This window comes from Desmodus rotundus, chromosome 11 (assembly GCF_022682495.2).
Source record: "Desmodus rotundus isolate HL8 chromosome 11, HLdesRot8A.1, whole genome shotgun sequence".
Taxonomy (NCBI): Eukaryota; Metazoa; Chordata; class Mammalia; order Chiroptera; family Phyllostomidae; genus Desmodus; species Desmodus rotundus.
This window is the reverse complement of record NC_071397.1, coordinates 102048113-102074673: the sequence shown is the minus strand read 5'-3', so window position 1 is coordinate 102074673 and position 26561 is coordinate 102048113. Positions and strand designations below refer to the sequence as shown.

General features: G+C 61.6%; 1 protein-coding gene across 7 annotated transcripts; it reads left to right on the top strand.

The window, feature by feature from the left end:
- Positions 1 to 618: 618 nt before the first annotated feature.
- UNC93A (unc-93 homolog A) lies at positions 619 to 23660 on the top strand. 7 transcript variants are annotated; one of them, XM_053914345.1, is made up of 11 exons: positions 3381 to 3874; positions 3961 to 4125; positions 5004 to 5121; positions 9231 to 9452; positions 11898 to 12079; positions 12942 to 13171; positions 14528 to 14653; positions 18332 to 18540; positions 19088 to 19223; positions 20329 to 20460; positions 22473 to 23660. In XM_053914345.1, exons 4-11 carry the CDS (start codon positions 9366 to 9368, stop codon positions 22736 to 22738), a joined length of 1368 nt encoding a protein of 455 aa, XP_053770320.1. In that variant the 5' UTR covers positions 3381 to 3874; positions 3961 to 4125; positions 5004 to 5121; positions 9231 to 9365; the 3' UTR covers positions 22739 to 23660. The 7 variants fall into 7 exon arrangements, with proteins under 7 accessions (XP_053770321.1, XP_053770317.1, XP_053770320.1 ...); XM_053914342.2 differs by lacking the exons at positions 3381 to 3874; positions 3961 to 4125 and adding an exon at positions 658 to 740 and having other exon boundaries at positions 4873 to 5121; positions 9316 to 9452; XM_053914347.2 differs by lacking the exon at positions 3381 to 3874 and having other exon boundaries at positions 4018 to 4125; positions 9316 to 9452.
- The last annotated feature ends 2901 nt before the right edge of the window (positions 23661 to 26561 follow it).

Sequence of the window (26561 nt, the reverse complement as noted above, 5' to 3'; positions counted from 1 at the left end):
GTCTGGGGTCCACCTTCTCGGGTAACAACTGGGGCTGTTTCGTTGCCAGGGTCGCCCGGAGCATGGTATGGTAGCCCAAGGAGTCTTTCCTTCCATCTGGATCCGAACTAGACCCTCGGGCGCTGGGGAGAGCCACGTGCTTGGGCTCCAGGCTGAGAGTGGAAGCACTTAAGAATGGGGGTGTAACAAATGTCCGGACCTGGAGAAATTTTTATGAGCTTGTTTGGATCGCCAGATCTCCAAATGCTCCCCAGAGGAACAGCTTTGCCTTTGGAGTTAAGGAGGGAAGTGCGGGAGGTGGGAGAAAGCAGGGCTGCCTGGGTCACTGCTCTCAGAGGGCACCGTGCCTCCCAGGGTCGCCACTGCGGGCGTCTCAGACACGTAGGAACCTGGACGCACAGGAACAGTGGCCAGGGCTGGCCTCGGGCAAACAGAAACCTTCACTAAAGGAGTCACGGGCCTGGGGCGTGGCTGCCCACATGACCTCCCCGGGTAAGAATTTACGATTTAGTGCAACACCCATGTCCGTCCACACCTCTGACATGCCCCTGAGTCGTGGGCGTGGAGGGGAGGAACGAATTCTTTTCCTTCTACCACCGCACACCCCAGAAACACCCCGTGGGTATGCCTGTGTGTGTGTGTGTGTGTGTGTACCACATGGATAGTGCACCCGCGGTGCTACCGGCACAGCAGACAGATCTCGAGAGCGATGGAGAAGGAAGGCATGCAAGCAGCATCTCGTGAGTGTGCCGACCTGGCTGTGCAGAAACTACAGGCGGGACTTGCTCAAGGCCAAGCTCGGCCTTCGCTAAAGCAGCTCTGTGCCTGGGGCACGGTCACACACCATGACCTGCCTGGGTGGGGATTTACACTCGGGTCACCCCGTGGGGGGACTTCCCACAGACGCCCTTTTCCGTCAGTCAGCGAGCTTCCCAAACAGGAATGTGCTCGGCTGCAGGTCACACCGACCCTGACAGAGGCTGTCTCACCAAGAGGCGCCTGTCCCTGGTGCACCTCTTGGCATAAGAGCTCTTGAGCTGATAACTTTGAGAAGCACAGGGACGTTCTGTAAAGGAAATCTGCATCTGTGAGCGTGGAAGGGGCCTGGCCCACCCCAGGGGAGTGAAGGCGGTGGCAGAGAGGGTGGAGCAGCCCCACGTGTGCTGAGGGGCGTGGCTGGGCTCCCAGGACCCACCTCCCCCACACCCTCTCCCTCTGGTCTTTGCTGACGCCCACACTGCAGGCTGCATGCGTGCTGAGCCGTTTTGAGGAATCACTCGCTTCCCCCAGTGTCTCCTATGTACACACGCTAATGAATGTCCATTTGTTTCTCTCCTGTAAATCCGTTTTCGTTAGAGTTTCCAGCTGAGCACTTGGCAGGGGACAGGAAAATACTACCCACAGCGCTGAGCCTCTACTAGCCAGGCCAGTGTCCTCCTTACGGAGAGGCAGAAATTCGGGATTTTCCTCCTTCCCCGTGGGGACGGAATAAACGATTGCGATCGAGGTAGCAGAGTGTGGGGTCAGGTGGGCGCTGAAACCGGGACTCGGGCGAGGTCGGTGCCCATGCACTCCCTCCCTCCCCACCTCCCGAGCCTCTGCCCCGGGTGGAGACCCGGACGGGCGACATGGGGAAGGTGCTGCGACAAGGTAAACTGAGGCACACCGAAAAGTTCAAGAGTTTACTTTAGCAAAAATGGACTCAAACAGGGCAGCGCCGAGCAGAAGTCATCGCTGTGATTGGCAGGAGCTCGGGGAAGAGCTTGAATGGGAAATGGTGGAGGCAAAATGTGGACCGGCTGTCCTAGATGCTTGGCTGGCCGCTTGCGACAATCTGTTCTTGGCCTTGATTTCCTCAGCTTGAGGCAGCTCAGGCTTCGATCTCGTTTTGCCCTCCTGGGCTGTGAAGGAAGGAGGGCTCGTTCCGGGGCCTCCCTGTTTGATCCACTTACTCCCCCTTTTCTGCTGTCTTCCAATGCACGACAGACAGGCCACACTCCGGTGTCGGCGCCCCTCTCGGCACCATCAGAGTGACCCTGCTCTTGGCTTGTGACAAAGTTCTCAGGTCATGAGGTCAGGCCATGGAAGAATCGCTTCTCTGTTTATCTCCTTGTTCATCTTGTTCTACGTCTCCAAGCCAGGCATGTGCAGGCGGCGTCCTGCCGGTGGTGGGGGGCACGCACTTCAGCCCCAGGAGAGGACACGGCGCCGGGCAGGGGCCGTGCCAGTGGGGGGAGGGGGCCAGGAGGTGGAGCCACGGCCTGAGCCAGGGCACCAGGACATAAACCCGTTGGTAGCAAACGAATCTAAGGAGGCACCTGGAAGGGCCTCGGCCTGTTCCAGCCGAGTGGCCTGTGCATCAGTCTCCTGGGTTGGCTGCCACAGCAGCGGGTGGGTCAGGGCAGCAGGAGCTGTTGGCTGCGGCAGCGACTCCTCCCTGTTCAGCCCGGGGGTGGCCGTCAGCAATGCCATTACCTGCAGCCACCTTGGCAGGGACTTCGCTGTGTAGCTGTGGCCCAGAGGGGAGTCGGCCACAGGGGACAGAGGTAGGGAGCACTGTCCTTGCGAGCGCTGACCATGAGAAGCACCAAGTAACGAAAAGGCAGAAGAGGAAAGGTTTCAGACCGGAGGGGAGGATCCAGGCCCGGGGTCTCGGGAAGCGGTCCACCTCAGGATGGCGCCTGCTCCCGGGCAGGAACCTCCCCGGTCAGCTTTCACTGTGCTCCTGCAGCCGGCATGCAGGTCCGAGGGTTGGAGGAGGCCTTTATTGGGGGTGGGGAGCCACGGTGTAGGCCCCGAAGTGTGGGGGCCATCTGGGCTGTGAGGAGGGCCCGGCACGGCCCCCTCCGGGACCACCGAGGGCAGGGCTTGTTCCTGTTCAGTGGAACAAGCTGACAGTGGTCAGCAGCCATGCGTGTCGGGGCCCTGTCCATGGGTGCCTTGCAGATGGACACCAGGCACCAGAGGAGAGCGACGACGGCCTGCCGAGGACGGTGGCAGGTGGAGAGGGGCTCTCGTGGTCCGGAAATGGGCTTGGGCTCAGGCTCAGCCATGGGCCCCGGTTCTACCATCAAACGCCATCTCGCCAGCTTCCATTTTCTTCCTTTACAAATGTTTTTTCTAAAAATTCATACTATTATTCAGTATCCGTGGGACCATCCCTGCTGGCTTCGCACGGAAAGGACAGCGGCTGTGGGGGCCGAGGTCCACCTGCAGAGAAGCCCCCCGGGCGTTGCCGGTTCTGCAGCAGCACCTGCCCACCCCTGCTGGGCATTTCCTCCCGGCCACATCGACCCCTGCCAGGCGGTGCTCTGGGAGCGCCCCAGCCCGCCCCAGGCAAATGGGACTCCAGGGGGTGCCCGACTCAGCTGGCTCCTCCTGCTCCTTCCTTTCCTGGGAACTCTGCTTTGGGACGTGCTCCGGGCTCAGGGCTGAAGAAGAGAAAAAATGAACATGTGAGTTTTCTCACTCGGCCCACATGGCAGTGGCGGGACCAGGTCACCTGTGTCACCAGCGTCGATCCTGGCAGCGCCAATCAGCACGCCTTCACCTGGAGCCCAGGGGACAGCAACAAGGGACACGTCTCATCTCCAGTCTCACCTCACAGGGAAGCTCCTCCAATGCCAACGCCAGCCCTGGGCATCCCTCAGGACACACCAGCCAACAGACCTGTTCTGTATGGGCCGAGGCGACCCGGAAATCACCCGGCCGCCCAGGACGTCACGTACCAAGGAGCCCGGGACAGCACCTGCGAAGGAGCCCGGAGGTCACATTAGCAACCTTTTCCCTCCCCCGAAGCCACCTGTGCCCTGTGAGACCACGAGGCCTTGGAGGCCCTACTGACCCGGACGGGGGGTGTGGCGTGCAGGGGGAGGTAGGTGGCCGACTTCATCTTGGATAAACAGATCGAAGCAACCAGGACATGTGATTCTAAAGCAGGGCTCCCCCCACACTCCCCAGCCTGGCCGAGACCCCTCGGAAAAGTGATTGAGAGATGGGTGTGGGGAGGCAGGCAAGTCTGGAGGAGCCAGCTTAGTGACAAGGCCAGGCCCGGTGGCTGCTCCCAGGAGTGGGAGTCCCCGTCTCAGAAGGCAGGGCGTGTTTCTGACTGGACAGGACAAGCAGGTATGTGGGTGCCGCCCGGGGAGGGGAGGCAGTGGAGACGGGGGCAGGGAGCAGTGTCCCCGGCCACAGGCTTCACACTGCAGGTCGGGGGCAGCTCCTCTGGCCGCACATTTTCTGTCTTGGGTTCAGTGGAGCCCCCCGCCAGGCCTGCTTGCCAATGTCTTCTGTCTGTCCAGCTGGTCACAGACAGCGCCATGGGGTATTGGCTCTGGGACGGGGCAGTGTGGGTGTGTGGGTGTGTGGGGCGGGGGCGCAGCGGAGGCCAGGCCCCACGCCCCAGGCCTGCGCGCCAGTCCGCGTTCTTCCTGTGAACCACGGGCGTGGGCGGGGCTCCAGGGAAGCTAAGGGGGAACCGGTTATGGAAATCAGACGCCTAAAAATAGGGTGCAGTTTTACTGCAATCTTGAGAGTTCTTTATAATGAGATTTTTGTGCAAAAGTGTATTTCCTGTAAAATCTGTGTTCTCTTTAAAATCTGTGCTCTTTCCAAAAATGTGGAAACAGGCCACAGGCATCTGAGGGCAAGAAGGCATGGGTCCCTCCCGTGCCAATTCTCCTGCCCGGACAGGGGGGGCGCTGCGAGCCTCCTAGCAGACGCGTGGAATGCCATTGTGCACGCACATGCGTGTGCATGTCTCCCCATCTGCATTCCAATATGCACACACGTGTGTGCATCCTCACTGAAGCGAGCTCATGCTCAGTGTTCAGAAACGCTCCCACTCAGTCACTCCAGCCCTCTTCTGTCTAGCTTTCCTACGGCTCCCAGCAAGTCTCACCCAGAGCTGGGTGGTGCCAGATAAGCAACTGCTGAGGACAATAAGTCGCAAGCAGGGCAGGCCACTGGTGCCAGCGGCTTGCTGTTTCGCAATGATTCCCCAGGCTCCTACTGGCCTGCAAAGGACAGCAGGCGCGGACGCGGCCCCACGGTCCAACGGTTCCGGAGTGAAGAAGCTGAGTGGCACAGTAGTGGCCGGCGAGGAGCGGGCTGCGGCTCTAGGTAACAGTGACGGGGTGGGGCGGGTGGGCTGGGTGCGAATGTCAGATGTTCCGAATGTTTGTGCGTCGTGGTAGCAGAGGCACAAGTTATCTTTGGAGTTTGACCAACGTCATTTCACATCCCAGTGGCTTTGCCAGGCACAAAACAATAGATTGGAAACTGCCTAGAAAGTTCCGGCACAACCACCACGTCTGCCCCTCGTCCGGGCAGCGTGGAGCAGCTACCCTCTGCTGATCTCCAGCTTCCTCAGCTGCCAGCGCTCCCCCGCGGGCCCACTGCAGGCTGGGGCTTCCATTCTCTGCCGAGAGCGTCTGCTGGGGCTGGCGCCCCTGCAGCGGGGGCGGCCACTGGGCTGGCTGGGTGCTCCCCCTGCCCCTGGCAGAGACTCAGGGCTGTGACCCACAGGGAACCGCCCTCCCGCGCTTTCCACCGAGCACCTGCTTTATTGCGGGAACAGCAGCCTCCCGTCTGCGAGTGTTGGACGGCTGCCTTTGATGACTGTTTTCTCTGCGTTTCCTGCATCGTAACCACCCGGCCCAGACTGACACCCAGGGCAGGTGGCCCTCGCCGGCAGCTGTGGGGTGACTGTGGGAATCGGTTCCACACGGGAGCCAGCAGAAGGCTCAGGGGAAAGGGAGACGGGATTGCGGTTGGAGGACAAAGGCGAGGGTGTGTGTGCATATGTGTGAGTCCATGTGCATGTCTGTGCACACGCGTGTGCAGTGTGCCCTAAACTGGGGCCTGTGCCACCCCTCCAAGTGCAGAGTGGGGAGGGGAGATTTCCCCACTCTGACTCATTCTGCGTCGCCAGGTGTGGGGGGCACGTGGCTGACATCAGCTGCCGCGGGTCAGGGTCCCACGGATGCCCATGGGCGATGGGGCTGAAGGGTTGGGCAGCTCACGTGTCCGTCCCAGGGAGAAACGGGTGCGGAGGGCAGGAGGGCAGGGAAGGCCCTGGCTCGCCGAGGCTCGGGGGCTGCAGGACGTGCGAGGGTGCAGGGGCGAGTGCTGGGCCCTTCTGAGGGGAGCGTGGCCCCGGGGAGGGTCTCTGTCCCCCAGGCCCACGGCGCCCGCTTTGTTCCACCCGCTCTGCGCTGTGGGGCAGCGGAGGGAGGACCGGGCCCCGAGGAAATGCCCCTCGACTCCGAGGGGCTGCCTCGCCAGGTTCCCGGTCGCAGCCTCCGGCTCAGTGAGGGGCCAGCAGGCTCGCCAGCCGCCCCTCGGTGGCAGCCACTCCGGGGTGCTGGCCGAGAGAAGACGCTTTCTCAGGCCAGCTCTGTGCCAAGGCGTTTGAAGCCCCAAGCACACTTACCCCACAGCGTGGAATTCCTGACTGGGGCAGTATTCGCTCCATCCCCTTTCCACACATTTTCATACTGACTTAGATGGAAGTATATGCTTTATTTTAACAGAGAAAACCGTTGACTACCCTTCCCTCACATGAGAGCAATTTTTCTCTTCTTTCCAAAAAGTTGACTGATTTAAAACGTGAGCCTGCAACACTCGGGTCCCCTGGCTTTGGTGATGGTGTGGTAGCGAGACAGTGATGAGACAGTGACACCTAGTGACCGGGAACATGCTCTGCACAGTCAATGGCTGGGGTCCCCCAGCAGGGTTCTCCCCGCTACAGGCCACTGCGTCTCTCTCTTGAACAGCCAACAGGTGATCCCGAGAATTCAGGCAGTTCTACAAAATCACCTTTCTTCCTCGGAGTGATACAGTATCGACATCGACTTTAAGGCATGAAAGGACGTCAGCATCTTTTGAGTCATTTTTACCTTCACCTGTCCAGCCATTTGAGGTGTGCCCTTTGCTGATAAAGCTGAAACTAGTGGAAAAGTAGCATGTGCTATGTACTACGAGGTCTGTCTGGGAAGAGTCCACCATTGCTCATCTAACGAGAACGGTTTGTGCCACAGCGATGTCACCTGGCCACCAAGGAGAGTGGACTGGAAGGCACATGTGTGAACAATGACGACTTCACTGTACTTGTCAGCGGGGGTGGTAGACGCCGTTGAGTGAGCGTGTGTACTGTGTGGCCGTCACATTCAAAATGACAGTGAGCAGAGCAACGAATCCGCACCAGATTTTGTGTTAAGCACGAACATTCCCCCGTGGAAACTCCCAGGATGACTCGGAAGGCTTTCAGGGATGATACAAAGAGTGCAGAGCAAAGAAATATGAGGCACAGATGCTTCAAAGACGGTCGAGAACCTGTCGGAAGTCACCCATGTTCTGGAAGGCCTGCAGCAAGCAGAGCTCCTGAGAATGCTGAGCGTGTGCGGGATGCAGGCAACAAAGATTGGCCACTGGCAGTGAGAAGTAGAGGCTGGTCTGGGGACTCCAGAACTACCAGCTTTTCCCAAAACTAAAACCACCTTGGAAAGGGAAGAGGTTTCAGACCGTGGATGAGATCTGGGAAAATACGTCGGGGCAGCTGGTGGCGATGGGGAGAACTGTGTGAGGTGCCAAGGTGCCTGCTTTGAAGGGGACTGAGGCACCATTGAACAATGAACAATGAATAATGTTTCTTTTATCTTGTATCTTCTCCAATAAACGTCTCTATTTTTCATAGTCTGTGGCTGGTTACTTTCTGGACAGGTGTGCGCGCGCGTGTGTGCGTGTGTCTGTGTGTGGCCACACCTCGGTGCTCCTCGGTTTCAGAACTCGTCATGAGTTCCGGAACAGATTAGCGTGAGAACCGAGGAGCCGTGTGTATACATGTATGTACAACAGAATTCCACTCAGCTGTGAAAAAGAACAAAACCTTGCCATTTGCCAGAGAAAGACAAGTGCCATGTGCCCTCATTCGTGAGTGGGACCTAAAGAGCAACAAAAATGAACCCACAAAATTGAGGCAGACTCGCAGATACTGAGAACACACTGAAGTTTGCCGACAGGGAGGGCGTGAGATGTGGAAACTTAAAAAGACACTTTAAATAAGTGAAACAGAAACCCTTGCTGAGCTGGGAAAAGGGGAAGAGCCCAGCAGGAGAGCGAGGGAGCAACTGTGACTCCATCCTGACTGGAAGGACGGAGAGAGGGGCAGGGACAGAGGGGACCCGCGGGGACAGGGAGACCCGGAGGCCCCTCACACAGCGTGGGGCCTGTCAGGAGACACCAGCTGACCGTGGACAGGGCTGGTCACATGGGGTGACGCGGCTCCACAAGGCGTTGCCCCGGCTCGCTGGCCCAGCACGATCAGGCCTGCCTCGTTGGTCCCAACTAGAGAAAAGACCTGGCTTCACAGAACTTCAGAAAGGATCTAACACCAACTTTTCCAAACAATTGGATGGAACAATTACTTCGCTAGCTTACTAGCTGCGAGATACGGGTTAGGTTGCTGAAACTCTGGGTTGGCGTCGTCCAGTACAGAAGCCACCGGCCTCGTGCAGCTACTCAAATTGGAATGGTTATCAGTGACAATTAAATGCAATTATGAATTCAGTCCCACAGCTGCCCTAGCCATGTTTCAAAGGCAGCTCGCCTCACTGGGCAGCGCAGGACGCTCCCTTGGACTGCGGTGCCCGGGCCTGACCCACAGCGTCTCTGAGCCCCTCTGAGGCCAGCGCCCCGTCTGGGAGTGTGGCTCGGCGTTCAACTGTGGGACAGCAGGGAGTGACATGTGTGAGGCGCGTGGTCAGTCATGGGCCGCGTGGGCGTCCTCCAGTTATTGCAGGGGGTGCAGCCTTCCGTCTCTGAGCTGCCCACACTTCAGCCCCCGGCTGCCACAGTCAGGATGGCGCGTTCAGGGGACCCACATGTCCTCAGGCCGAGGTGTGTGCTGTGTTGTCTAAGGCCGAGGTTCATCTCACCTTCCGCACCATGGAGGGTTTCTCTCGCTGTGGCAGGTACCGTGACAAGTGCACAAGGGTGAGTGTTCACGACGTCACGTGATGTGTGGTTACGTTCTGGGACGTGAAGTCCTCGCTGCCCTGGAGGGACTGTATGTAGCAGAAGTTAGCGGGGGAAAGTACCAGGACACTCAGGCTGATAAGCCCTGGCCTTTGGCCCTGCTGGAAAGCGGTGGTGGTGGACTGCAGCGAAGGTAGATGGGTAACCCTGGTGCTTTGTGGTGTCTGTCTTTACCGAGTCGTCAACTCCCGCAGCCTCGTGACTGACCCTCCACCCCACGTGGCGGAGTGCGGCGGCGGAGTACAGACCGATTCCTGCACCCGACTGCATCTGTTCCAGACACCCCGCGAATCTGTGTCCTCGGAGGGCCAGCGCCAGCCACCAGCACGATGGACAGAAGCCTGAGGAATGTGCTCGTGGTCTCCCTGGGGTTCCTGCTCCTCTTCACGGCCTATGGGGGGCTGCAGAGCCTGCAGGTATGTGCCCAATCCACATGCCCCCTCGGCCTCCGAGGGCCCTGCAGCCACAGGCCAGAGGAAAGTGGGTTTTCCACTGGGCAGCTGAGCCCGAACCCTGCTGAGCGGCGGTGGAGTGGACACTCGGTCCCCCAGGACAGGCCTCTGGCCCAGCCCGGCGGGTTTGCAAAACGAGGGCGTGTGTCTGACCTTTGGACCAGGAGGGCAGGTCTGCCTTCAGGGCTGGCTGAGACATTCCCTTCCCCCGCCTTGGGGCTGGAGGCACGGGTGCTTGGCGTGGCTGTGCTACCCCTGCCCCAGGCAGCCGCAGTTTGGGTCTCATCTTTGTCTGAGAATCAGACGTGCAGGAATCCCAGGCAGGTCGGGAAGGAGACGCACGGGAGGCCCTGGGAACCTCATTCTCCCACAGTGGTGCCCTGTGGCCTCGGGGCCGCCTTGTAAGAAAACGTTTTTAGAGTTTCTGCTGACACGTGCGTGGGGTCTTGCGTGGCTGTCAGTGGGGGGCACGGAGCGCGCCCCCCCCCACCTCCGTGCGCACAGGAGTGAACCAGAGAAGCGCAGCGGCTGGGACCAGCGGCGCAGGGCAGGAGGAAGCCCGGATTTTCTGTCCTCACTGCCAGTGGCAAACCCTCTGGACTTGGGGCTCAGCCTCGAATTCCCGCAGGCAGGTTTCCCCCACAAACCCCTACTTGGCCTTGTTTCCCCTCAGGCTCAGAGAGGATGGAATCACGGCCGACAGTGAGGCTGGAAACCGGCCCACGGGGTGGCAGCCTGCTTTCCTGCCCGGCCAGCTCACAGCTTTTGTAGGCACAGCCCCCAGGATCCTGGGCCCTGTTGTGAAATGTTAGGGCGCTCGGCACACCCATCTTACACGCTGGAAGGAGTGTGTGTTTTCGGAAGGACTTGGTGACACAGTGCACGCCCACAGGGAACCCCCCACTAGGGAAACTCTGGGGGGGCAGCTCCCCTGGGTGCAGGCCTTCCCCATGGGGTCGGAACCCTCAGGTGCTCAGCAGAATGACGCAAGGGACCTCTGCGTGTGGACGCCGGAGGAGGGAGGGACAAGGGGAGAGCTGTGCAGGTTGGGGAGGTGGGGGGCGGCTCTCAGGCTGTGACTGCGACCCCAGCTCAGGGGGTGGCTCGCTCGGGACCGGGTGACAGTGGCGGGAGGACAGCAGTGCAGCCCCGAGGGCAACGACACGCCCGCACCAGGTCCCCCAGCCCGATGGACTCCAGGGGGCCAGGAGCCCCTGTCCTGGGCGTGGTCCCCTCCGCCTCAGGCAAAAGGAGGTGTTAGAGGACGTCTGACTGGGGCCTGGAGCCGCCCTGCCCACCTGCGCACACTGCCCTTCGACCAGGCCCTCTGGACCCACGTCGCCCCTGCCCCTGACCAGGGCTGCAGAGACCAGGGCGACGGTGTCCGTCCCCCAGGACCGGCTTAAACAAAACAACCTGGTGACGTGGACAGAAGCGGCTGCACCCGCCACTGCGGACGCTCCCATCTGTCACTCCCTCTGGCCGGCTTTATCCTTGGGCCCCAAAGTGGAGGCCAAGATGGCCGTGAGCCTGGAGGGGTCCCAGACCTGGCCATGAGCCTGCCCGGGACCCGGTGCACCTCTCCACGCTTCCTGCCTCGGCAGCCGCTATTACTGACTGACTCCTGTCTGTCACCCAGATCTCCATGGGGACGCCACTTCCTCCTTCTCCCCTTCACTGTGCCCTGGCACGCAAGTCCAGCCGAGGGGTGTCACCTCCTGCTTCCCTCTCTCGCAGGGCTCTGTGAGCAGAACCATCCGATCCAGTTCCCCAGCCCCCCAGGGTCTGGTTGGACAGCTCTCCGGCCTCACCTGCCCGCAGCCCAGTGTCCTGTTCTCTGTCACCTCAGAACAGTTCCCCTCGTTGGCCCCTCTCCCCTTCCCAGGTCAGCTCCTCATGTTCCCTGCCACCCCCACCCCGAGCTCTTGTGGTCTTCGGTCCTTCTAGAGAAGGCTTCCCAATGCCACTGGGCTGACCTAGTGCTGTCCTGGGCTGGTCGCTGGTGCTGTGGACACCTGGCAGCTCTGTCACCATCCAGGAGCCACAGCCCTGTCCCCGGTCCCTCCCCCACTCCTCAGCAGCCTCCCCGAGTGAGATAAGGAGAAAGGCTCTGGCTCAGGGTCCCCATTTGACCTCTGGTAACTTCTTACCAGGCAACGCGAGGCTCTCAAGGGACAGATGACAGGAAAGCGGAGAATGTGAGCGTGGTCACACAGCGTGACATGGAGCTTCCCATGAGTCAATCACGTGGGACCTGGACACGCTGTCCACCCTGGCAGCCTCCGCTGCCCTTGGGTGACAACAGGGGTTGCGGAGAGCCGGGCCCGCCTGCCTTCCCACCCCCCCACCCCCCGACCCGGCTGGCCCCAGGCACCACTGAGCGTGCTCCCCCCCACCCCGCCCCCACAGAGCAGCCTGTACAGCGAGGAGGGCCTGGGCGTGGCGGTGCTGAGCACGCTCTACGGGGCCATGCTGCTGTCCTCCATGTTCCTGCCGCCGCTGCTCATCAGGACGCTGGGCTGCAAGTGGACCATCGTTGCCGCCATGAGCTGCTACGTGGCCTTCTCCCTGGGCAACTTCTATGCCAGCTGGTACTCCCCGCACGGTGCCCGGCACCAGGTCTCTCCTCGGGCGGTGGCACACACTTGGCCCTCGCCCAGCACTGCCCGCTGCTCCGCTTTAGGAGGAGCTCGGCCGCCTGAAACCCCTGGGCTCCGCACAGGACTGTGGCGTGGCTCTGTGCCCTCCGAGGTCCCCTGGGCTGACCTTGCCCCAGGCCTGGGTGGCCTCCCTCTTGGTGACCAGGGACCTTAATGGCCCCAGGTACGACGGCCCCAGGGCGGGTTCAGGGAGACTTAGCTGAGGAAACACTGTACCTGCCCCCTTGGTGCAGAGGGTGGATGTGCCCCACCCAAGCTCCACCTGCTCCCTGGAGGGGAGGGACCTCAGGGACCAAGCTCTGAGTACACGGGCCACGTGCCCTGTGCCCAGGCCTTCCTGCGAGGGACTCTGCTCGTCATCCAGGATGCACAGTTGTGATGGCCCCCACTCCCCTTTTCCTGGTCACCGTGGGGTTTTCACGCAGAAGCCTCCCTGAGGAGGGCAATGCCGACCCGTCCACTCCCCCCTGCTGCCACCGCTGCTGTGAGCAAAGCTGGGAGGGGTACCCAGGTCCTCCCCCTCGCCTGTGACCCCCACACACGGCCTTTGCCTTCAGACACAGAGGCCACTGGCTCTGCCTTTCACTCTGGCAATGACCCTGAACCGGACATGGCCTGAGACCGTGCTCATTTCCCTGAGACTAACGGTGGCTGGAGGAGACAAGCCCCTCCCTCTAACCGGTCCGTGAACGTAAGGAGGCCTCCAGCGGGCCAGCTCCAGGCTTCCTCCTCCCCCAGGAGAGGGCAGAACGGAGGGGACAGCAGCCCCTTGCGTTTCCGTCCCACCTCACAGGTACACCTTGGTGCCCACCTCCATCCTGCTGGGCCTCGGGGCAGCGCCGCTGTGGTCCGCTCAGGGCACCTACCTCACGACCATGGGGAACACCTATGCGGAGGCCGCAGGAGAAGCGGGCAAAGACGTGGTAACCCGGTATTTCGGCATCTTCTTCCTCGTGTTCCAGTCGTCTGGTGTGTGGGGCAACCTCATCTCCTCGCTGGTGTTCGGCCAGACTCCCACTCAAGGTAGAAGGAGATGGGCACGGGGAGGACCCCCAAGAGGGTCCCGTGAGGCCTGAAGGACGTGGTGCTCAGCCTGCCTGAGCCTCAGAGTCACCTGGTTCCTGGCTCTCCCCCGGGACAGTGTGGGTGGGCCGGAGGGTCCCCACTGACTCGGATGGCCCCCTCCCCAGGGAGGCCGAGGCCGCTGCCCGTGGGATTGGGTCTATGGGGTCAATGCTGTCCTCTCAGATCATGTGAGAACAACTTCGAATGACTCACTTCCTCACGAGTTGACCCACTGACCAGAGTTTTTTGTTCAGTTTGGTTTTTCTTTTTTTAATGGGATTTTAATATTGTGCAGAAGCTGTTGTCAAAGGGAACGTGGACACGGTGCAGACTTTTTTACTCTCACCCGAGGACGTGCTTATTGATTTTAGAGAGAGGAGGAGAGAGGGAGGGAGGGAGGAGAGAAACACTGACCGGCTGTCTCTTGTGTGCGCCCCAACCGGGAACCAAACTCACAACCCAGACATGTGCTTTGACTGGGAACCGAACCCTCAACCTCTTGGTTTACTGGACGATGCCCAACCGACTGAGCCACACCGGCCAGGGCCACTGACCAGTGTTTTAAATGTCACACCCAAGACCATTCATTCCTGGACTGAACATTTACGCCGGACGTGCAAAGGCCTGGCCCAGACCTGGCTGTGAAGCGCACCCCTGCACCCTTTGGTGTCTGAGGGTCTAAACCAGGGCAGTGGACGTGAGTCTTATCAGTTCCTGCAGGAAACCTTTAACAAAGGGCATGTCCTAACCCTCTGACTGTCCCAGGACAATTTCTAGCTCCTCCTTCTGGTCCTCCCGTCCACCCGTCTCCCGCAGAAAGCCCCACCTTTGGGACACTCCGCAGTCAAAATCCCTCTTCCCTCTCTTCTCCTTCGATGTGAGAGTTCACACTCTATTCTCTTCTCGGATGAGGAGGCCAACACTGAGAAGTGACCTGCCCAAGGTCACGGGGCTGGTGTCGAGCCTGAGTGAGAACCCAGGCACGCCGACGTCGATTCTCACAGGCGTTCTTTCTTCTTAATTTAAAAAGTTTAAACTTTGTACTTATGTCAGGAAGTGATTTAACGGGTAACAAATGTCTGTGACACCTGTGTCTGGAATGTCTTAGAATGGCGCACACAGACCTGCGCCCCAGGGGGACGCACTCTGAGACCCTTGGTCAAACAAGCCGTGTCCTGTGACCCTGGGCAACCTGACGCCGGGCTGGGGGGGTGTGCACACTCCCCTTCCCCGGGCCCTTCCGTTCCCCGTGTCCCCAGTCCCATCAACTCTCCTGTGTCCTCACACCGCCTGTCCCCCTCCCCCCACACACAGGCCCCATCTCCGAGGAGCAGCTAGAGTCCTGCGGGGCCCGGGACTGCCTGATGGCCACGGAGCCCAACAACAGCACCCAGCGTCCCTCCCAGGAGCTCATTTACATCCTGCTGGGCATCTACACAGGTACGTGCTCCGCAGCACCCGGCGGAGTCCTGCGGAAGGCAGAACCTAGCTGCGTCCCGTGCTGGAGAAGCCTGGCCCCCCAGCACGCAAGCCACCTCCCTGTACCCAGAGGCCCCTGCCCAGCGTGGCCCGCCGGACTGGGTTCGGGTCTCCTAGGAAATCGGGCACCCGCTGACCCATGGTCACAGCTTCCCAGGAGGATGGAAGCCTCTTGCCTCGGCACAGGCCAACCCCATAGCCATTCACCACATGTATCTGTTTGAATGTTAATCAGCTACGTTGCAAAGACGCTCTAAGTCACAACAGCCACCTCTCGGTGCTCGGTGGCCTCTCTGGGCTACGGCCGCCACGTTGGACAGCTCGTGGTGGACCAGGCGTTAGAGGAGGGGCTGCTTGCCTTTCAGCCACGTCCAGCAACCTGGAAACGCAAAGTCCCTACGCAGGGTCATCTTCTTCTGTGGCTGTCCTCCAGGGGCCCCTGCTGAGAGGCCAGCGTGGGGCACCCTTCTGCCCTGCACCAGCGCAGGCTCAGGGCTGCCCACGGGGCAGCTGAGGGCACAAACACTGAACCCCACGGAAAAGATGGGGCCTCAAAGGGGTGGATTGTCAGAAGGAGCCTTATCCTCAGGGGCTTGTCTCAACGGAAGACATCTGTGCCAATGGCTTCCTCAGTGACTTTGCTCCTTTGAGGGGGCGCCTTGAAAGTTTTGTTTCTGGTTAGCATCTTGGAGGGAATTGAAACTAGTTTGGGTCAGTCTTGCATTTGAAATTCATAAAGGTTGTGGAAGGCTCTTAAGGAGCAAGGGCGTGGCGTGTGTGGATGGGTGGGACTGCGCCCAGGCTTCCCCGGTGTGGCCGGGTTGCAGGGTCTCCACGGGGCGATGGTCGGCTGCCGCCACCACGCAGCTCTCTTTCAAGGTCACTTCTGCGTCAGAGGCTTGGAGTGAGCCCTTGTGCGGCAGCCACTTTATGGGGATGAAGCAGAGTGAGCTCTGGCAGACACTACCCCCTCTCTGCTCCGGAACCCGGGGGGACAGGGGCTCACCTGCTGTCAGCTCGGAGCCCAGCAAAGGAGGCAGATGCGTGGCCACCCAGCCGGACTTCGATGCAAGTGCTTTGAACAAAGTTCCCCACTGATGTGTAGCTGAGCTCTGTGCGGGGTCGGGCTCTGGAGCTACGCTGGCCAGGGGGAGGTCCCCCAGCCGGGTCTTGAAGAACGAGCAGAGGAGGGGAGCCAGGAGGGTGCTGGAGGCAGGGAGGCCGAACCAGGGGCCCGTGGCAGGAGGATGAATGTGGGAGCGACAGGCCAGGGGCCCTTGGGATGGGCCTTAGGTCTCTGCTGCAGCTCGGCTGGGCTGTCTTCCCCGGAGCAGACGACAGACAAGGTGGGATGACTGGACCATTTTCCAGGGAGGCTTTGTGTGCAGAAGCAGCAGGGGGCAGGATCAGTCCCGGACTGCAGTTTGCTGGCCATGTGTGTCCCCAAGGAGCAGCTCAGGCCATGGACATGGGCAGTGTCTGCGTCCCCAGGCTCCCCACAGTGTCACCAGCTCTCATACCCTCCAGTCCCCTTTGTGCCCCCTGGCAGATGCTGGGCCTGACTCCCTGGTCACACCCATCCCTGGTTCCGAGAAGCCGGCACCACAGGGAGCTGAAGTCCAAAGGTTACGTGAAACGAGACAAGAGTGTCTCCTGTTACTCGGTTCCTGGCTCCCTTGCAGGGCCTCATCAGTCTCTTTCCTTGAAGCAAGGCCACATTGCCATGGAGACCAAAAAATAAGGAGAAAGCAGGAAAAATGATGAAAGGTAGAGACCTCCGTCTCCCTGGAGTGATTTCCAGGACTGCCAAGCTCAGTCCTCCCCCGAGTCCCTTCAGAACTCAGGACGCTACTTGGGCAACACCAGCAATTTCCCAACCCTGCCCCTCGAGACGGTTCTGGGTCACGGGGCAGCCTGGACACGCAATCCCTACTGAAGACATGGCTCCGTGACCCGCCTCTCACAGGCCCTGTGTGGCAGTGGCTGGTGGGGGTGGGCAGCCTCCTGTTGGATGCTCAGGCCCCACCAGAGAGACAGTGGGGAAGGAACCATGGCCACACAGTGGACCATGGACACGCCATGTGATCACACACACCAGGTAACGAGGCTAGGTTGGGAGTGTGCTTCACAGGTGACACACTGCCTGGCAGCTCGGTGGGCATCAGCTCTGTGGGCTGCCACACGGCATTCGATACACTGGGTTCTGTTACTGAGCCTTACCGTGGACTGCGGCAAAGGACTGATGTTTCCAGAAACGACGCTTGGAAGTCGATTAATGCTCCGCTGAGTGGGACTGTGCCGGCAGCAGTGTCCTAGGTGCGTGTGAGGGCTGGCATGCCGTTCCTGCAAACAGCTCAGACGAGGCTGGCTGCCGGCTGCGTGGTTTCAGCGATGCCCGATGGCTTGCCGGTATGTGCAGCAGCCATCCCGTGGGCTGACGGAGGCTCCTGTCGGCTCTCAGAGACGGGAGAAATTGATGGAGTTGGTGAGAGGAAGTAAAGAGAGAAAGTGACCCAGGTCACCTTTAGAAGAGGACAGACGCCTGCTGTGCTCGAGGGGGGAGGGAGTTGCTGCGGTGAGAATCGGGAGAAGGGAGGACTGTCGCTGCACTTGAGTCCACCTGCGGTTCCCAGGCACTCGCTTCCGGGCAGAGACGTGGAGCCCATAGGCGGCCACCCTGGCATGGGGATGAAAGGTTTTCACACGAGGAACCCGTCAGACTAAACGAACCCGCGTCCTGCCTCCAGAGAAGGGGCAGCGTGTGTAACGGCGACAGCCACCCAGGACAGAGCGACTTCGCTGTCGCTTTGTGATCGTGACACTCGGGACGTCCCCTGACAGAGGAAAGAAGTACTTGTCTTTACTCGTCTTTGCGTAGAAAGCCCATTCACACAGTTCAACATGCAAACATCGAGAAAGGGACAAGTGCCCCGTCGCCGTGGTCCCTGGCCACCAGGTGCCCAGGCCCACGGGCAGCCACACTGACACTGTCCTCCGTTCTCTGGCGGGTGCGGAGCACGGGTCAGCCAGCACGTCTCAGGCCCCTCCTCACCATCACAAGCAAATGCAGCCCGGAACCAGACCTGCACCTGGCTCCGCTCTTGGCCCTTCCTCTCAGGGACGCTCCCATCTTCGCTCACACGGAGCTTCCTTTCTGTCCTCAGACGCCCGACGTCCCAGTGCAGGGGACGCACCATGGTGGGTGCCCACAGTCCTCCAAATCGGGGTGGGAGGAGCAGGAAGCAGAAGGTGGCTGTGGACAGACGGACAGATGGATGATCCTGAGGGGAAGGCTGGCTATTGGTCTGGGGCCAGGATGGGACCTCGAGGCGCCCAGGGTCTCCCGCAGGCTTGGTGTTTCGTGCCCTGGACATGACACTGCCTACAGTGGCGGGTGCGCTGTGAGAGCCCGAGGGCACAAGTCAGTCACAGAACTGGTGCGTGGGCGACCCCGTGTGCAGGGTCCAAGGTGGCGGTGCAGGCTGAGTCTCGGTCTGGCGCGGCCTGTGGGCTCGCCGGCAGCTGGGGTCTGAGGTTGGCCACCGCCTCTGGAGAAGGAGGAGGAGAAGGGGACAGTGGAGCCTGTGTCTGGTGGCTCCGTCCCTGAACAGCCGCCGCCGCCCTGTGCTGTCCTTCCAGGGAGCGGAGTCCTGGCGGTCATCCTGGTGGCGCTCCTCCTGGACCCCCTGAAGGACACTCGGCAGCGGAGTGAAGGCGAGACGCCCTCCGTCTGGTCCGCCTTGCTGTCCACGTTCAGGCTCCTCAGAGACAGGCGCCTGCGCCTCCTGGTCCTGCTGCCGACGTACAGCGGGTTCGAGCAGGCCTTCCTGGCGGGGGACTACACCAGGGTAGGGCGTGCGGGCGACTGCTGGGGGGGACCCGGTGGGCGGCGCAGGAGGGAAGGCAATTAGATGTTTATTGAATTTACTGAGTGACCGACCCCCCCCAAGGAGGACACTTCCATTTTTAGAGCCCCTGTGGGTGGAAGCTCAGCCATTTCCCACACAGCCCTGCCCCCACTCCTCGGCACCCACTGGCTCACCCTCCCTTGCCCCCATTTAACTGTCTCGCCGGCTGAGTAGGAAGGGCTGCCCCGGGTCAGTGCTCAGTGGGTCACCCCGGGTCAGTGCTCAGTGGGCCGCCGGCAGAGCAGACACCTGTCCGCCCGCCCTGCCAGCTCTCACACACCCGGGGTGCCTCACGTGGGTCAGCTCTGCTCTCTGCACAGGAGCTGGGCTCACAGAGGGTTCCGGCCAGTTCAGCAGGACTGCTGTCCCCCAGCAGACCTGAGTGAGCATGACTGGGTCCCCAATCACAGTTACCCACTGAGCTGCACCCCGACCCCCAGTACTCGGCATCCGGGAGGCTCTGACTCAGCTCTGTGCCTATCCTCAGTCCTACGCCACCTGCGCCCTGGGCATCCAGTTTGTGGGCTACGTGATGATCTGCTTCTCGGCCACCAATTCCCTGTGCTCCGAGCTGTACGGGAAGGTGTCCCAGTACACGGGCAGGATCCCTCTCTACGTGTTCGGTAGGTGGGCACATGGCCAGCTTCCAGCAGGAACCGGCCCGCGTGTACCAGGCGCTGCTGGGCTGGCCCTGGGGGTGTGCGGGGGACGGGACCCCTGTGCTGGGCTGCCCCACTGTGCGGGGGCCGGGGCTGGGGTGAGCTCAGGGTTTCGTGCGGCACAGAAAGGAATGCCCTGGCCTGTCCTCTGGCCGTGGGTAAGGCAGGGAGTCAGGGACAGCTCCTGAGGGATGTGGGCTGTACTCATCTGGTGCAGAAAGACGGATCTTTCAAAGCCGACCAACTCCATGCATCACCTTCTCTCTCTCGGGAAGGGAAGGATGAGCGACACTGGGAGTAATGAGAAACCAGGGCGTTGACGAAACAGTTCCCCGGCTGCCGGCCGAGGTCTGAGGGGCCTCGGACACAGAGCCGACCAGGGCCAAGCGGTTTGCACATTCTGGCCTTGTGCTCCCCTCACCCTGTGGCAGGGCCCTGCCCGCTGGCCGGTGGGGGAACTGAGGACGGGGAAGGGAGGTGCCTATGCCAAGGCCACATGGCCTCAGGGGACCCCATGTGCCCCCGCACCTCCCGAGTGGCCAGCAGTTTCAGGAGCAGCCAGAGCCGTTGTGTGACGCGGCGTCCACAGAAACGCGACCCAGTAGGACAAAGCCAGAAGCAGGGAGCCGGGGTGGTCCAGCTGGCCTCCCCGCCTGTCCCCGCCCCGTTTGAAGACCAGCTTCCACTGAGTGGGGGAGACACCGCCCCCATCACCCTAAGGAAGAAGCCCTCTCCCTCACTGGGCCTGAACCCTCATAATTCGGGGCCTCCTCTGCCCAGGCAAGACAATACCTTCCCCTGTGACGCGTGGCCCCACTGTCCCCCGCCTTGACAACGGTCTGCAGGGCAACAGGTGAGTGAGCAGTCAAGGTCAAGCTCTGCGAAGGGCACGCACATGGCGGGCGCGGTCAGTGCCAGGTGCGCCTGCAGAGCCAGTCTGGAGTGTGTTAGGGAAACGCCGCTCACACCACGAAATGGCCACAAGCCTCCTTCAGCACAAGCACAGCGGGGCCTCGCTGGCTGCGGGCGCGGCCCTCACCCCCCACGGTTCTCTCCCTCGGCCCGCCAGGTGCGGTCACCCAGCTGTCGTGCATCATCGCCCTCCTGCTCTGGAGACCGAGCCCTGACCAGCTGGCCGTGTTCTTCGTGTTTTCTGGCCTGTGGGGTGTGGCCGACGCTGTCTGGCAGACACAGAACAACGGTGAGTGACCTGCACAGACAGTCGCTGCCCAGGCCACCTTCCTTCCCCGGGCAGCAGTGGAGGCCGTAGGGGGCGAGGACGCCAGGGAGATGCGGAGGTGGTCCAGGCGCAGCTGTGGTGCAGAGGAGGCTGGATTTGGGAGGCTGTGCCCATCTGTTTGGGGTACCACACACTGGGGCTCAACAGACATTTACTTCTCACAGTTGTGGGTCCACAAGGCCAAGGTCGAGGCTCCATGTCTGGTGAGAGCTCACTTCCCTGTTCAGAGACAGCCGGCCTGTCCCCGAGGCTGGTCAGTGAGACGTGGCTCAGCGGTCCTCCTGGGTAGGCGCTGTCCTCTCCCCACACCCTGGAGCCCGGAGAAGCCTCATGTGGCAAGTGGCTGTGAGGGCAGAGCTGGGATCTGGCCCTGAGGTCCAGCTGTCAGGTGGCATGGCCTCGGCTGTCAGGCTGTCTCTGAGGTCCATGGTGGGGCATGGGGGGGAGGTGGACAGCTGCCGAGGGCCAGAGGGGCCATCCCAGGACAGCAGAATTGCTGGCTGCGGTCAGGGTGGTGGCCGGGAGCCTGGAGCCACATGGGAGGGGGTCAGAGGCCCTGGGGACTGTGGGAGGAAGTGTCCCCGGGGACTCTTCAGCCAAGCTGGGGGGGACAGGAAAGAGGTCACCATCACCCACGCCAGGCAGAGCAGCAGGGATGGGTCGTGGGGGTAGTGTGAGTGCCCAGAGCCAGGAGCAGAGGGGCAGCCCCCACAGGGGCTGGGTGTGGGGTCAGCGCTACCCATGTGACTGGAGAGTCAGGGAGGCCTGTGGGTGGCCGGCCGGTCCTGTTCCCCACAAGGAGACAGAATGGGCTGCAGCTGAGAGTGCCTCGGCTGGGGCGTGGGGGACAGCACAGGAAGACAGTGATTGAGAGGCTGGGTCTGGGTGGCGGCCAAACACAAGGGGGATGAAGATGGCACTTTAGCCCTGAGTTCCCACAGGCCCACCTCGGGCTGGCGCAGGGGAGGGGCGTCGGATGGCCTTCTGTGCTCCCGGCAGCTCGAGGCTTAGCGAGATGCCTCAGGGCCCAGGGAGCCGGCCTTGGCCCAGGAGGGAGCCTCCTCCCCACAGACAACACGTGTGGCCCTCACACAGGAAACACCTGGGGACTAGACACGGCGGTGGCCAGTCCCCCACAAGCCGGTGTCCTGGCTGCTGCCCCTGCCTGAGGAGAGCCGGTGCGTGTGGCCGGGCCGGGGGTCTGCAGCGCAGCTCCTTCCTTGGCACCTGGCCCTGCAGCTCTCCAGCTGCACCCAGCTCTCTGAGCGCCCCCAGCGCTGTGGGCTTCTGGGGTGTGGTTCCACTTGCACTTCTGCTGGCTCAGGGGACAGGGGGCTTGCGTGAGGTTCTAAGCAGGGGACACAGGTGCTCGGCACGGCACCCTCACCTGCTGTGTCTGGGTCAAGGTCAGTGCCTGGGAGGAAGCCGGCGTGTCTGAATGGAGGACACGGGCTTGGTGTTCCACCTGCTGGTGCCCTCCTCACTACATGAAGTGACCATCCATCCCTTTGTCCACTTAGCCATTCAAGAAGAATTCATCACTGAGGACCAGAGTGGCCCCGACTTGGGGAGTGCCCGGGCCGCGGGGGGACAGGTGGGGACGCACCGTGAGCGGTGTGGAAGGTGTGGGGGGGCCCTGCGGCCGCTGGAGGGTGGGGTCAGGGCACCGGAGAAGTCACCAGCTGGCGGGCGGTCAGTGCGGAGGCCTGGCAGGGATGCTGCACACGGGGTCGCCACTGTGGGCATGTCACGAGTCCCGCATTTCTTATGCGTGGGGCGGTCCTCACTGCAGGGGCGTGTCGCCATTCTCAGCCCTAGAATCCACCGCATAACATTCTCTGTTTTTTGAAGCGAAAGGTCCTGATCCTGCCGAGGAGGCCGGAGGCAGGGTGGGGGCCGGGGAGCAGCCCCGCCCCCAGCAGCAGGTGAGAGGATGGTGGCTGGCGCCCGCGCTCACTGTCTCTCCTTTGCAGCCCTCTACGGGGTCCTCTTCGACAGCACCAAGGAGGCCGCCTTCGCCAACTACCGCCTCTGGGAGGCACTGGGCTTTGTCATCGCCTTCGGGTACAGCACCTTCCTGTGCGTCAGCGTCAAGCTCTACGTCCTCCTGGGCGTCCTGTGCGCGAGCATGCTGGCCTACGGGGCTGTGGAGCTGCTGGAGGCCCGGAGCCCAGCCGGGCCCCTCGCGCGGGAGGCGACCGAACTGGCCCAGGGCGCTGAGACGCAGACAAAGATGTGAAAGCGGCCCCTCCCCGCGGGGGCGCGCATGCGCGGGGGCGGCGTCTGGGATGGCCTCCCCGGTGGTGGGTGATGTTTCCCCACCGTGTAGCGAGGAGGCCCTTGGAGAGGAGGCATAGCGTACTTTTATTTTTCCTGTCGTTCTCTCCCACTCGATCAAATGCCCAGCCCACCTCCTCATCCTCATCAGCAGGGTGAAGAGCACACGTGAAAAACAAACCAGTTAATGGCAGGTGCAGGAGAAAAAAGTGCAGGGTTCGTCCAGACCATCCGAACTTGCTTACAGGCACAGAAGCAGCAGCCCAGACCCAGCTTTGTGGTCGCAGTGGTCCCCGAGCCGGGTGCCTGCGCGAAGGGGCGTGGCCCAACTCCACGGGCTCACCAACCACTTCCGCGCTGGTGGGCGGACTGCCCCGGGTCCGTGCGCGCGCAGCCAGGCCCGAGCCCGCGGGTCTGGAACTTGCAGAGTGGGCGCTTCTAAATAAACGCACTGCTGTCACGAACTTGCCGCCTGGCCACGCGCTTCGATTCCAAAGGCTCACCTGGGTGACACGGCGAAGGCCGTCAGCACACGGGCGACTTGCATGTTGTTGGCCATCTGGGGTCTTCGAAGTGGCCCCATGCACGCGGGACTGCACGCAGGACTGCGCGGGCTGGGCGGGGCTGTCCGTGCGGCCCGCCCACCTCGCAGCCAGTACGCGTGCTTGCCCGGGTCTCCACTTTCCTGCCTTCCAGAGGCTCCGAGAAGCCGGCCACGCAGCATGCCACCTCCTTTCTGAGCGCTTCTTCCTCTCCGTGCCGCTCCGAGTCCCCGACCCCTCCGCCCTCTGACCAACTGGTGCTCCCTGTGGGTTTCTCCCTTCCGCTCTCAGCCCCAGACACCGCCTCCTTCCCTGCACCCTTCACCTGCGCCCTTCTCCACACTGCCCTCCCCCGTCTGCGGAGTAGCCCACCCCACCCCCGGCTGCCCTCCTCCCTCCTCGGACCCCCCAGGCAAGGCCCACTCCTGTCCACACCCCTCAGAAGCTTCTGTTTACATGAGTCCAGCACAAGGCACCAGGGGCCTCCCAAGGGCCCCCCTGTGCCCCAGACCTTTGCTCCCACTGCCTCCGCAGTGAATCGCCCTGCCTGTGGACACCAGGCCCTTGGGCTTTGGGAGTCCTCACAGCCTACGTAACAAGTGCTTTGCGATGCTTACTTTTGCACAAATGTCTCCCCCTACCGGGCCTTGAGCTTTCAGCTATCTGGCCTGTAGTACCAGTAGGCGCTTAGGGGATGTTTGTTGAGTAAAGAAAATGTACCAGTGACATAAAGAATCATTAACCCTCAAGTTCATTGGCGTCTCCGTGGCGTCAGCCGCACTCCGGACCCTCCGTGCACCCGCCCCTCAGCCGTGGCCGAGCCCCGCTCTCTGCGGACACAGTGCTGAGCAAACACGGACGCGGTTCTTCCATCCGGCAGCCAGTTCCCGGGCCAGTGAGGGGCAGGTGTGGATCAAACAAATGTAAAATTGCTCCTGCTGTGTGGTGACGCGTCCACGGCCCCTTGGGTGTCACCTTCCCGCCTGCTAGGATTTGCCCGCAGCCCCGGCCACTGTGACTGATGGCCCACCGGGAGCCAGTCCACCAGTCTCCCGGGTCTGTGCAGGGAGCCGTTCCCCACCTGCTTCTCACCTGCCCCCTGCCCCCCTGTCCTCCCCCAGGGCACACGGCTGACAAGGCAACACCTACAGCTGGTCCCCTCCCCGGGTCCCCTCCGGTCTAAAGACCACAGTCTGAACTCCTGGCCACGACCTTCCAGGCTCCGTGGGGCTCAGCTCCTGCTGCCTCTTTGGCCTCATGTCCCTCTCGGCCAGGCTGCCCTGTTCACGGTTCCTCTCAAATGCCGGGCGCTCTCCCTGTGGGGTCCTCAGCAGCTGCTGAGGACACAGGTGACCATGAGGACGGTGCCGTGAGCCGAAGGTCCAGCAGGAAGAGCCCCACGAGTGGCGAGGAGCAAGCAAGTGTGTGCACAGCCTTGGACAGGCCTCCAGAGCGACGCGTCCCGGTCAGAGAGTCCCCGCGTCAGAGCCCAGGGACAGGGCAGCCGAGCAGTCCTGGGATGGTTTCACTTTATCTACCATTTGGAAGCCTGGCGGTGCCTCAGTGGCTGTCGACCTTGGGGGTGGCCTGCTGCGTGGGGCAGCTGGGTGCGGAGTGTCCGAGTGAGCCACGGGCTGGCCCTACACTGCCGCTGGGAACGCTCAGGGGCCCCAAGCCCAGGTGCTGGGGCTAAGTGCGCCACCCGCAGGTCTCTCTCTGGTGACCCACGAGAAACTGGGAAGCCAGGCAAGCGTGGGCACAGAGGCCCGGCTTGGACTTCAGGCCCAGTGACCAGCCTTCTCCCCATGAAGAGGGGCCAAGCCTGCTTCGGTGGGGGAGGGGACGTGCACAGAGCCACCCCTGCCAGTGTCCATGGTGCAGAGAGGGTTTCTCACTGGCGGCCAGGTGTGACTGGCATCCCGAGCAGACGGCGGAGCCCGTCCTCTCGCTCTGCTGCTGGTGGCGCACACGGGAGAATGTGCCAGAAGCCACCACGCCGGGGCCCAGGCCTCCCCCAGTGACCGGCAGGGCGAGCCAAGCGCAGCACAGGCGCGGGCCGTCTGGCCGTCTGGCCGTCTGGAGGGCGGGTGGCCGGAGCCGCAGATGCTCTGGGCTGAGCAGCGCCATCCCATCTGCCGGAGGATTGCCTGCGTCATCGGGGCCTTTTCCTCTCTCTTTGTCCTACTTTCAGATGGGAGGAACTCGTGGACGTGCCCAAGGGCCTGGCATGAGGCCCGGAGTCAGGACCTGCTCAGGCTCATCTGTGCCTGGTCGGTGGCTGACAGACGAGCACCCCATGTCCTCGGTCAGGTTGGCACACCGGCCTCGTGCGGGTTAGCCAGAGGGCAGTTGTGTATCTGGTTCTCAGTATTCCGTTTGTGCAACGGGACTGTCCCTGGTTCCCAAGGAATCATTAGGCAGCAGGTCATTGCCGACGCTGTCCGAGCGATACGGTGGAGACACAGGGACCGTCCCCGGAGGCTGAGCCTGGCCTGCAGCGATCTGTGAATCTCCGAACTCCACTGTGGTGTGTCAGCCTCAGCCAGACTTGACCCAGCGACCGGGAGTCTGGTGGCCCCACCCCCAGGGATCCGCAACAAATAACACAGTTGTTACTTGCTCAGAGCACGTAATGAGGGCAAGATTTAAAAGTGCGCAGCGTATGAACAGGTGCCACAACGTATCCCGGAAAACTTCCTAAAAGTAAAGGCTTGTCTGAAGGAAACCTGTTGAAGAAAGAAATGCAGTGGAAGCGTAAAGAGAAAGTAAATGTGCCCGTAACCTGGGCCTGCGGCTTGCACCTCCTGACGACGATTTACTGAAACGAGGAAAACGAGCAGTAGAAAAGCCCACAGAGTCCATAACGTTTGATAAGAGGAGGTTTACTAGGGTTTTAAAAGAGATGAATCTTCTAGGCACTAAAATGGAAAGGAATTTCCACGTGGATTCCAATTGCTGCTCGCCTCTTCATTAAATCACTTCCTCCCGGCTCGCCGGGCCCGAGCTTCCTGGGTTCCTCTTCCACATTTCCGTGTGAAGTATGTGGAACACTGGCCCATCACAGGGTATGTGTGCTTCGCTGCATCTCAGCCACCCCGAGGGTCTGTCCACGTGGGCCCCAGCAGCGTGAGCTTCTGCACGTGGGCCAGACCAGCCGCATTCACTGCCCCTGGGTCACTTGTGTTCATTTTCACATCCGCTCGCCTCCAGACACCAGCCAAGTGTCCCAGGCAGTGTGCCCGG

What these genes read in the sequence shown, in the direction of transcription:
- UNC93A (XM_053914341.1), top strand. Translation starts at nt 4,818, where the DNA reads ATGCTCAGTGTTCAGAAACGCTCCCACTCAGTCACTCCAGCCCTCTTC. An exon ending in TGGCGGGGGACTACACCAGG is followed by an intron (nt 18,541 to 19,087) that starts GTAGGGCGTGCG and finishes GCCTATCCTCAG; the next exon opens with TCCTACGCCACCTGCGCCCT. An exon ending in GATCCCTCTCTACGTGTTCG is followed by an intron (nt 19,224 to 20,328) that starts GTAGGTGGGCAC and finishes TCGGCCCGCCAG; the next exon opens with GTGCGGTCACCCAGCTGTCG.